The following is a 12,191-nucleotide window of genomic DNA, read 5'->3' as shown; positions in this document are numbered from 1 at the left end:
AGTATGAGCGCCAAAAATATTGTTTATCAATACCTCGTCTAGTATGAAGGTGAATCGGATCGCTCTCATACTCTGTCTAGTATGAGCGCCAAAAATATCATTCCTCAATACCCCGTCCGGTATGAGACAACGTTCACGATAGGATTTCCTATGTACCCGATCCGTCCACCATCTCACATGATATCTATTAAGGCTATCATTCATTAATTCACATGACCAAACAATTTTCCATTTGCATATTAATTTTTAATTTCATAATCAACTGTGAATCACGCAAGACAAGCAATATATATATCAAGGAAGTACAATTGAATCATTTAACCATTCTAGTATATCATCATGTATTTAAAGCTGTAAATTCAACAATCAGTTAAACATGACAATAAATAAATGATTAACCAGTTTCCAGCTTTATTGATAACCTGTAATTATTCTTAAAGTTTTCTAAATTATACAAAATACCATATTACCGATTATTAAACTTCAATTCCATAACAGAGAATAAGATAAGGAATTCTTACCCGAATAAGTGTCCGAAATACCAAACTTTCTACTGCGCTTACTAGCGGTCCCCAGTTTCCTGAATTTTCCTACGGAGATTAAAACACGCTTCACGTACCTAAAAATACCTCTAAAAAATAAAATATCGATATTAAAAACCTTTTTCCAGCCAATTTTAGAATTTCAACACGGTGGCTGTTTGCCTCGGCCTGGCCGTTTTTGGCCAGTTTTTGCCGATTTTGGCTGGTTTTATACTCTTTCCTATGAAAAAACACGTTATAAGGCCTCAATTGCCCAAAAAAATTAAAAAAACGGAAGCCTACCGATAGTAAAATTTTTCGATGCGGCAGCTTCACCGTCTCACCTCCGCGGCTGGGCCTTTTTCTTTGGTCAACCTATATAAAATAGAACGATAAACACAACGATAAAAAAATCGCACGAAACGAAAAATGGGAAGGGGCTCATCGGAGGAGGTTGTGGGTTTTGCTCGCGGCGGCGTTGCCAGATTTTGCTCTTGATTTTCGGCTCACCTGCTGTTTCTTTTGCTCCGATTTGGCCATGGAGGTTTCGGAATCAAATTCCAGGTGAATAGGAGAATTTTTATCTTTTTTGGTAGTTGAAAGTGGCTCCGGCGCGGCAGTGGGCGGTGGTCAGCTCCCTTCTCTTGCAACTGGTTCTTCTTCTCCGGTGGGAGGCTGACGGCTAGAGTTCTGGTTCGGTGTGATGCGAAATATTTATATCCATCTCACGTTAATCTGAACCGTTCATTATGTTTGATCTCGACTATATGATCGCATTTAAAGAGAAAATGAATTTAAACCGTTCATCGTGACTTGATCTTGAGCGTCCGATCGCGTTTAAAAAAGGAACAAATCTAGACCATTCATCGCATTTATTCGTGACCGTCTGATCGTGTTTGAGGAATGAATGAATCCAGACTGCCCGCGCGTACAGGAACGCTTCTAGGCCATCCGATTGCGGGGCACGCAGATCGCTAATGTAGCCGCTCGTGTGGCACCGAGTCAGCCTTACCACGCGGTGCACTCCGGTTCGCCGAGACTGCTGACTGGGTGGTCTTACGTGGCGCAATTTTTCTTAATTGGGTTCTGACTTCCAGTTTTCGATTTTTCTTTCAAAAATACCTTCCGAACCTAAATTTTCACCTATTTTTCCCAAAATTATTTTTAATTTCATCTTCAACTTATTTTTTCCATAATTTCACATTAAATTAAAATTTATTAATTTCAAAAATAGATTTTTATACATTTTTTTATGTTGAAATTAATCTCGTACTAAATTTCAGGTTCGGGTATTACACATCATTTTGGTTAACCAAAACAAGCAAGAGTTGTTGATTTTCTTACTTTAAAATATGTTTCACCATTCCTTTCAACTACCACTTACTAATTAAAGTAGAATATAGAAAAAATAATCATAATTTTCTAACTTCAGCAATCATTGTTCAAGAAAAACTCAACTACTAACGCTACTCCTTGAGTTTTCTTTTCAACAGTCCAAGCTTGGTTCTCAAGTCTTAAGCCGTTCCCTTGGCAAAGCTTTAATTAGGATGTCAGCAAGTTTTTCATCATCAATTGTTTAAGCTTATGGCCATGCATTGCCTTCTTCAACTTGTATACCATGTAATCTTTCCATCAACTAGAAACTCTTAAGATTATTCAATGAAAATCTCTTCCTCCATAGCAAGCTGCCACTCTTTATACGTCATAGGTTCTTCATAGTTTGTTGGTTCAATGATCGCCAAATTGCATAGTTTATAATCCTTTATTAATAACTTAGTCTTTGTGTCTGGTGTTTCAAATACTCAGTTTTATTTTGTTTTGTAACCAAAAAAATTAAAATGATTAGTCTAAAAAATAGTCCAAAAAAATAATTTTAGCAAATTAATTAAATTAAAAGATTAATAAATTAATCAAAAAATTATAACTAAAAAAACATCACACATCAAATTTTAAAGACTAATCTAATAATTCATTTTAAAAGTAATTAAAGATATAAAGATCCTTTTTTTCTATAACTAGATAGATAATCATGTTGTATTATATACTATTGCTATTTCTTATGTTTTTTTCTGTTTAATGTTTTAATTTTACTATTAAATTTTTAAGATAAGTTATGTCAAAAAAAAAATTAGTAAATATTAATAACAATATATTTGAGTTACATTTTTTATAAAATAAAATTATTATATAAATTAAAGTGTAATTAATTACAAAATTTTATTCAGTTTACTTTAAGTATCTCATAGTTAAACATATTAAAAAAAATGTATATAGTAATATTATAAATTCAAATACACATTCTTATATATAATTATATTAATTGTAAAAATTTATCCTAATTATTATAAAAAAATCTTATAATTAAATATATAATACACAATATATATACATTTATGTCCATAATTTTAATATATCTTATATAAATTAATATTTTTATTATTATTAAACATCTTACAATTGACAATACGTACCAAAAATTTATTTGTATTCATTAAATTATATTAAATAAAAAATATTTTAATTAATTTTTACGCATATATTAGGTATGTATTAAATTAATTATAAAATAATTAATATTTTTCATAATTTTGTTTGATGCGGACAGGATTTATATAATAAGTCAAGAGTTGAAATATTCAGGATTTATGAAATAATTAATAATTTTTATAATTTTATAGTAAGTTCAGAGTTGAACGTGGCGAGAGAGTAAATGGATATATCAATCCCTTGCAGATTCAGCTGTTTGAATACTTTCGATCTTCTCAATACTTTTCTTCATCACAACAATGGCTGCATCCATGGTTGGTGGAGCTTTCCTCTCAGCTTTCCTCCAGGTTCTGTTTGATCGGATGGCTTCCCGTGAGATTTTAGACTTCTTTTGCTTCAGAAAACTCAACACTGATTTGCTCAAGAAGTTGAAGCTCACTCTGCTTTCCATTAAACCCGTGCTCGATGATGCTGAAGAGAAGCAGATAACAGATCCAGCAGTCAAAGAATGGCTTGACGAACTCAAAGATGCAGTCTACATTGCAGAGGACCTCGTGGATGAAATCGCCTATGAATCTTCACGGTGCTTGTTGGAAGGTCAAGATAAAGCAGAGTCAAGCCAGGTACGGAGTTCTCTTGCATTTATTCCAAGTTCAATTGACAAGGAGATAGAATCACGTTTAGCAGACACAGTTGACACACTAGAATATATTGCTAACCAGAAGGATCTACTCCGTTTGAGAGAAGGTGTTGGTCGAAACCTAATTACAAGTTTTCAAACGACTTCTCTGATTGATGATTCTTATGTATTTGGTAGACGTGAGGAGAAGGAGGAAATCATTAACTCGTTGCTCTCTGATGATGCAAGCGATAGCAATATAGGTGTGGTTGCTGTCATGGGCATGGGTGGTGTTGGCAAGACCACCCTGGCTCAGCTGGCATATAATGATTCTGCAGTGGATAATTTTTTTGACATCAAATCCTGGGTGTGTGTTTCACAACAATTTGATATTTTTAGGATTACTAAAACACTGCTTGAGAAAATTTCTTCAGAGAATTGGTATACCAACGATCTTGATCAGCTTCAAACTGAACTGAAGAAGAATTTGACAGGGAAGAAATTTCTGATTGTTCTTGATGATGTTTGGAATTAGAATTATGTTAACTGGGAGTTCTTAAAGAAACCTTTCTCATCTGGAGCTCGAGGAAGTAAGATCATTGTGACAACACGAAATGAAGGTGTTGCATCCATGATGAAAACTATTCCAACTCACCATCTAGAACAACTATCAGACAGTGATTCATGGCTGTTGTTTGTGAAACATGCCTTTGACAACAGAAATTCACAAGCATATCCAAATCTTGAAGCAGTTGGCAGGAAAATTGTCAAGAAGTGCAAAGGCTTGCCTCTAGCTGTGAAGACATTAGGTGGTCTACTGCGTTCCAAGCAAAGTCTCGAGGAATGGAATGAGATTTTTGAAAGCAATATCTGGGATTTTCCAGATGATATAAGCAACATTCTTCCAGCTCTTAGACTGAGCTATCTTTTTCTCTCATCGAATCTAAAGCAGTGTTTTGCTTACTGTGCAATATTCCCCAAGGGCTACGAGTTCAAGGAGGAGGAATTAATATTAATGTGGATGGCAGAAGATCTTTTACATCGGCCTATAGGAAAGAAGAAGATGGAAGATATAGGGGATGAGTACTTCAATCATCTGACATCGAGGTCCTTTTTTCAAAAATCAACTCGAGATAAATCTCGATTCATTATGCATGACCTTATTCATGATTTAGCCAAATCTGTGTCAGGGGAATTCAGTCAGAGTTGTGAGTGTGAACCCTCACATAAAGTTGGCAGGAAGACTAGATATAAGTCTTTTTCGAGGGAATATCATGATAATGATAAGTTAGAGAAATTTGAGACATTTTACGAAGCCAAGTACTTACGCACCCTCCTTCCATTTCCTTCACGGTTGTCTTATGGCAGTTCTATTGAGGTACCAAATGAATTGTCGCAGAAACTTCGGTACCTACGTGTTCTCTCTCTGTCTGGTTTTCACATCAAAAAGTTGCCTGATTCAGTTGGAAACCTGAAACATCTACGATATTTTGACCTCTCCGGCGCTCTAATTAAAAGTCTTCCCAACACAGTCTGTACTTTGTTCAACTTGCAGACATTACTATTGTTAAATTGCGAACGCCTCGTAGAATTGCCAGCTAACATGGGAAGATTAATCAATTTGCGTCATCTCTATATTAGCAAAACTAAGTTGAAAAAGATTCCTCTAGAAATGAATAAACTGAAAAATCTCCGAACATTAACTAATTTTGTTTTGGGATATGATGGTGGCTGTGGGATGGGGTACCTAGGAGATCTTCAGGATCTCCATGGAGAACTTACAATTTCTGGGTTGCAGAACATTGTCCATGTGCAGGATGCATCAGTGGCCAAGTTAAAAGATAAGAAGTACATTAAGAAGCTCTCTCTGGAATGGAGTGGTTGTACCAGCGATTCACAAATTGCTAGAGAGGTTCTGGACAAGCTTCAACCTCACGGAAATCTGCAAGAACTTGTCCTTGCAGGGTATGGGGGTACGAGATTTCCAGATTGGCTGGGACCTCAGTCATTACCTAATTTAGTATCTCTTTCTCTGTTCAACTGTGATTTTTGTGTTACCTTGCCACCACTTGGGGAACTACTTTACCTCAAAGAGCTCAGTATCGAAGGAATGAAGAGTGTGGTTGCTGTTGGCCCCGAGTTTCATGGAAATTGTTCTTTCGGAATTCAGTCATTTCAATGCCTAGAAATTTTGAAGTTTTCAAGGATGAAAGGATGGCAGGATTGGTTCTTTCCTGATGGAGAACATGGTAAGGGTGTTTTCCTTCGTCTACGGGAGCTTCATATAATGCGTTGTGACAACCTCGAAGGAGATATTCCTTTCTATCTTCCATTATTGGAAAAACTTGAGATTGTTGAATGTCCGAAGTTTGGGCTTTCCCTTCTAACCACTCTAGCTACGTGTGAATTTGAAATATTCCAGCATGAGAAACTTCAGCGCCCAATCAATTGCTGCTACGAATTCCTTACAAATTTGATAATAAATTGGAGTTTGAAGTCATTTCCATTTGACTTGTTTCCAAACCTTGGGTGTCTTGTACTCCGCAGTTGTAAAAAGCTTGAATCCTTGACGTTTTCGAAGAGCGGCAGTTTCCGCGAACTTAAATCGCTGACACATATAGAAGTAAACGAGTGCCCCAATTTTGTTTCTTTTCCCGCTGGGGAATTGCCTGCTCCCAACCTGAAAAATCTTACTCTCATCAACTGCAATAAATTGAAGTCATTGCCCGAAAGAATGCACAGCCTACTTCCATGTCTTTCGGTTTTGTGGATATGGAATTGTCCGGATATTTATTCATTTCCAGAAGGAGGCCTTCCCGTCAGTTTGTTTCACATGAGGATAAATAAGTGTGACAAACTTTTTGAGCAGCGAATGAAGTGGGGTTTGCAAAGGCTCACCCATCTCCAGTTCTTGTCAATCGGTTCTGAAATTGAGGATCTGGAGTCCTTTCCAGATGAAGGACTGCTACCCTCCTGTCTAGAATGTCTCATTATCTGCAAATTTCCAAAACTGAGGAAACTGGATGGCTTGGTGCTCAGGAAGCTCTCATCTCTTGTACTATTGCATATCGAGTGTTGCCCTGACATTCAACGGTTGCCTGAAGAGGGGCTACCTACCTCTCTTCAATATTTACTTATAGAGTCTTGCCCCATTTTAGCAAAACTGTGCCAAAGAGAGGATGGTGAAGACTGGCAAAAGATTGCTCACTTACCTGAACTAGATATTATTCGTTAATATTTTTGTGTGATTATATATTTCTTTATGTTCAACATGTATTTACAGAGTAGCTTTTTAAGTCACAAAGCATTTGACACATTCGATTAAATAAACTATTGGGTGTGATATTATTTTGATTTTCATGTGACATGGTTGGAAAATTAGTAAAATAAGATTCGAGAGTAAAGTAAGTAATTTAAGCTTTTTTCAATTGCTGTACTTTAAATTATTTATAGCAATGAAGTAAATAAGTGATTTTTGAAAGCAACATCTGGAATTTGGCTGATGAAATGAGCAACATTCTTCCAGATCTTAGATTGAGTTATATTTTTCTCTCATCAAATTTAAATCTCCCAAGTATTCTCAAGAATAATTCACTTGCTCCAAATATATTTTGTCAAATAATGAATAAAAAACCAAATTAACAGCTGCTATTTAATCTCTGCTTACAACAAGTAAATGATGATGTTTATTCAAGTAAATAGAATTACTCAAATTCTCATTTACAAAGTCAAGATGTCTACAAATAATTTCCAGCATAATGTAAATTGCTATACCTGTAAGTTGTTTTCTTGAAGTAATTTCCCTCATCCATCTTGTACGACAATTTGCGAAGTCGAACGAGGATCAACAAATACCTCACTATAACTTTTGTATTTCTTTCTTTACTCAAAAAGGAAAAATTTTCTGGTTCTTTTGACTGAACGCATTCTCAAGAGATGAACAAGCATTTTTGCGATTGATCATACTGGAAACTAGAAACACTTCCCATCCTGTTAATTCAAATCGGAAAAGGGATCACTTGCAACTTCAACGATATTATCACAATTTGGTTTTCCAGACTGATGGGCAATCAATGATAATAACTGAACCCACTATAAGCTTGCCATTATGCAGTTTCCGGATACTCTCCTGAACATAATAAGCTGTTGTTGTTGTTGTTGATTCAAATTGATTAGCTCATGTTCTTCAACCATGACTTTTTTGCGTCATGCCCACCGTAATTAAACCTGTAGAACCATAAAAATTTAGCAAATTTCACCAGGAAATGAGCAAGATTTTTACTAGTTTCTAAATCGACAAACAAGCAACAAGTTCCATGAATTCTTACTTTATTGCCACAACACAAGGGAGTTTATCTTAAGAGGCATTTTTAACTGTCCGTCTCTAAGGGTATAGTCGGGCATCTTCAACTGCCTAAGGCCTGCAGCCACACTCAGAGCATTCTAACACTGTCGTCACCAATAACTGAAGATGGCAAGGATGAAGGATTCTTGAGAAACTTCTAGGACCTTAACTTCAGGGCCTCAGGGCTGCTCAAAAATCCAAGCAGCTACATGCTGAACCAAAAAAAAAAAAAAAAAAAATCCCATTATCACAACACATAGTAAATCAAATCTTTAACAACATTCTGAAAGAAAAATCCTTAAAATACCTCTAATAAATATAAAAGCGTCTAAATATTCCACCATCTTGGAACCAGTTGTCCAATCAATCATTTCCTTGGCAGGCATAATGAGCCACCTGAAATAGAGATCTATATATAAGCATGGGAAGAAAATTCCTTGATCACAGAAGCTTTCTTCACTTTCATTTATAAAAATAAACCTCATTAAGTAGAGTATAATCAACTAAAACTAGTAAAACTACATAGAGAAAAAAAATGTGTAACACTTATAACACCATTTTCCTGCGGAATTTCATGAGTGACAATTGTTTCAAAGAAGGATTCAACGAAAGGAAAAGTAAAACAAAGTAATAAGAAATACACATACCTCATGAAAGAATCAGTCTATCGACCCCACAGGCAGAAAACAGGTCCCATCATGATATACAAAAACAAATGTATTGCAACAAACTACGCAGTTCTGCAGTCCATATGAATAATTTTGAACTTACTGAATGACAAACTCACTTATCACCAATCAACCACCTTTGATATAGGTAAAACGCAAGGTGGGGTTCCCTCATTTTGCAGTACTTTTTAATAAGTATCTGAAATGGAACATGATCAACCACTAAACCAGATTTCTGTATTTTTACAAGAAGCTCTTCTGCCTCCTTTGTGTTACCTTGCCCACAATGGCCTCTGATTAATTCAGTATATGTTATTATATCCGGCTCACATCCCCTTCTCACCATTTCATCATACAGCTGAAGGGCAAAATAAATATGTCCTAATTTACAAGCAGCACCTATCAACAAATTATAAGTAACCACATCTGGGAAAATTCCGCTTAAAATCATCTGTTTTTTGAGAGAATATGCATCATTAATATTTCCTCCTTTTACTTGTGCATGAATCAAAGCATTAAATGTATATACATTTGGAGCAACACCATGGGCCAACATCTTATCTCTGATTGAGGATGCATTATCAATATCTCCACACCTTGCATAACCATTTATTACAAGGTTCCATATAAGTGGCTCAGGTACGATTGACTTTTCTAACATACTAAGAAGAAAGTCATTAGCCTTAAGCACATTTCCATCAATACATAACCCTTGAATAATCATCTTGTATGTAATCTGATCAGGAGCAACCTCTGATCTTGACATAGCACTATGGATGTAACAAGCCTCATCAAATCTGCCTTCTCTGCAAAGAGTGCTTATAAGAGTATTATATGTAAAAACATCAGGAGGCAAACCTAATTTCAACATCTCGCAAAAGTACTTATAAGAAGTGTTTATTTCTCGGCTCAAACAAAATCCATGGATGAGGACATTGTATGCAACAACATCTCTTTCCGTATTCTTTTCAAGCATTTCATCCCAATGACTGAGGGCTTGAGCCGTGTTTCCAATCCTAAAAGAACCATCCATTAATATAGTTGAGGTAATCATGTCTGAGGCTGCCTTGTCACTGTCAGCACCTAGAATCTCTTCAAGAAGTTTCACGGCATCATTCAAAAGACCTCTCTTGCATAATGCATGCACAAGTATGTTACAAGTAACTCTATCCGGCTTCACACCAGAGTTAGTCATGGTTGAGAAGAGATAGAGAGCTTTATCCACATTATTCATTAGGCAATATCCCTTAATAAAAGTATTGTAAGTGGCACAGTTGGGAGAGGGTCCCATTTCTATCATCTCCCTAATAAGCCAATCTGCCTTGTCCATTTCACCAGTTTTGCATAGCTGATTTACAAGATAATTATGTGTAAGCACATCAGGGAAAACACCTTTTTGTATCATTTTTCTCCGCAGCCATAAAGCTGCTCCCAGCTTACCCTCAAAACACAAATCTTTTATCAGAGCTATGTGTCTAGTGTAATCAAGATCCAAAGTGCACTGTGTAAAGCTTATCCTCCCCAGAGATATGCTTTCCCTACAAGATAAGGCAAGTAACGGAACATGTTGTCAGTTCTGTAACTCTTGAAATCATTTATAAGATACTCAAAATACACAACATAGATTATCTAAAGCTCTTATTTGAAGGTTAATCCTAATATAACTACAAATTTATAATCTAGTCAGTACAAATCAAAAGTTTTAAAATATCAATAAACAAGATTCTTCAGACATCCCCGTACACTATAGAAATTTTATAGACTAACACTTACCTGCAAACAAATATCTAAAAGCACTTACAGAACTTCAAATCCAATAAGCAAAGTTATGCTCCATCAGACAGAAAGATATTTGGCATCCAATTTTAAACTTGCATGTGATAAGAGACTAATGTAACAACTTTTAACAAAAAAGAAAAACATTTTATTTTCTTGCACAAGCCATCAATGATGCAAATAAAACACTCCACGCAATTCTGTTTCAAATTAATCCACAAATTTTGCAAGAATCTTACCTCATTGATTTCAGACGCTCCAAACTGTCTTTTAACATTGCATCCAATATGTTGAAAACAGCTTGTGGATCTCCCTTGTTGTCAAAATCCTTTTTCGAAAACCAGTTCTCAGTTTTCAATGGACAAGAATCACCAAATAGCCCATTGTCATCCCTAGAAGATGTTTCTCAAGCATTCAGGGCAATGGATTATAAATAAAAATAGAATGCAATTAGAGACAATCTCTTTCTTCATTCTTAGGGACCCAAAATAATTGAAAGCTTAGAGCAACATTAGGAACAGCCATTTTTTTCATAAATTTTCAACACGACAAAAATGAGCTAGTAGAATTTTCACCTTCCCTTCTAGTTAAAGTAGGTAAACTAGGTCTTAATTCTAAATGAATTCCACAAAGATTACTGGTTGTTCCGAACATCTAAGTATGGTTTCTTAAATCTTCTTCCCCTTCTTCAGCAACTCAAGGAAGTGAAGAAATTAAAAAAAAAAAAAAATAGAAAAATGCACCAACAAGAATAAACAGAAGAAAGAAAAGTGAACAACCAACCTAATGTCAGAATCGACGTTGAGGTCACAGCACAAAACGCTAGCAAATATCTTAAGAACATTCTGCTTGATGGAGTCGAGTGCTTGATTCAAAAATCGGAGGATAATTAAATCGGACGAAGCAAATAATGGTTCTCCGCCGGCAATCGACAGCTGCAATTACAAGTTACAGTTGTACCAGACAAATTGAAGAAACATCAACATGCAATGAGCAGTAAGGCCAAAAAGAAATGACTTACAGCCATTGGAAATGCGGTATCTATGTATCGAAAAGTAAATATCAACTGCTCAAATGGACAGAAACACGTTTCTGTGAGACGCACGGGAAATCCACTTCCACCCCAAATTACTTGGGGCCAAAGCTGCAATACCTCTTTTCCTATTCCGTAGTGCAATAAGGTACAACTATCAGCTGTTTTCCATGTAAGGAAAACCAGTACTGCAAACGGAGCAGAAGAGGAGAAAATCAGAGTAATGAAACAACGGCGAAACGGCAGCAAACACAGATGAGAGGGACATTACCTTTGAACGACAAGGATTGTGCCTGATACAAAAAAGAAAACTTCGCCGAGATCAAAGAGATGCTCGAGTTAAGAAAAGAAACCGGAGAGAGAGAAGAAAACGAGAACGGAGAGCTGTGGGAGACCAGGTGCGATGGTCGGAGACCTGAGATTTAGAGATGATTCAAATGAGACCCGAGAGTCTGAACTCTGTTGAAATTATTTGGGCCAAGCTGAAATTCTTAAATAATTGGGCTAATAGTGGGCCGAAACAATTTGATAAAACTAAATCTATTAGGCTAAAATTCTTTCTTCATCCAAGTTAGAATTCCTCAGTAGCCAAAACAGAGCATATCGAAAATGAAATAAATCCCAAGGTGTGGATAAAAATTATTTATAACTGTAATTATTGGAGAATTTTAACCATAATTTATAATTGGGAGGTCATGAATTACGGTAAAAGTCTTACACCTAATTAGTTTTACTTTTAATA

The 12,191-nt window shown here is 35.8% G+C and overlaps 1 protein-coding gene and 1 pseudogene across 2 annotated transcripts; one reads left to right on the top strand and one right to left on the bottom strand.

Moving 5' to 3' along the window:
• The first annotated feature begins 3,129 nt into the window (after nucleotides 1-3,129).
• On the top strand, nucleotides 3,130-6,862 carry LOC110821036 (putative disease resistance RPP13-like protein 1 pseudogene; annotated as a pseudogene).
• Nucleotides 6,863-7,253: 391 nt separating this feature from the next.
• On the bottom strand, nucleotides 7,254-11,919 carry LOC110821038 (Tetratricopeptide repeat (TPR)-like superfamily protein). 2 transcript variants are annotated; one of them, XM_088221041.1, is made up of 8 exons: nucleotides 11,721-11,919; nucleotides 11,438-11,637; nucleotides 11,200-11,351; nucleotides 10,656-10,808; nucleotides 8,620-10,178; nucleotides 8,280-8,368; nucleotides 7,956-8,184; nucleotides 7,254-7,854 (listed from the first exon to the last, which is right to left on the bottom strand). In XM_088221041.1, exons 2-5 carry the CDS (start codon nucleotides 11,441-11,443, stop codon nucleotides 8,756-8,758), a joined length of 1,734 nt encoding a protein of 577 aa, XP_088077167.1. In that variant the 5' UTR covers nucleotides 11,444-11,637; nucleotides 11,721-11,919; the 3' UTR covers nucleotides 7,254-7,854; nucleotides 7,956-8,184; nucleotides 8,280-8,368; nucleotides 8,620-8,755. The 2 variants fall into 2 exon arrangements, with proteins under 2 accessions (XP_088077167.1, XP_088077168.1); XM_088221042.1 differs by lacking the exon at nucleotides 8,280-8,368.
• Between the last annotated feature and the right edge of the window lie 272 nt (nucleotides 11,920-12,191).

The sequence above is a fragment of the Carica papaya genome, chromosome 5, assembly GCF_054855325.1.
Source record: "Carica papaya isolate Zhongbai chromosome 5, ASM5485532v1, whole genome shotgun sequence".
Lineage (NCBI taxonomy): Eukaryota > Viridiplantae > Streptophyta > Magnoliopsida > Brassicales > Caricaceae > Carica > Carica papaya.
This window is presented reverse-complemented; position numbering and strand designations above follow the sequence as displayed.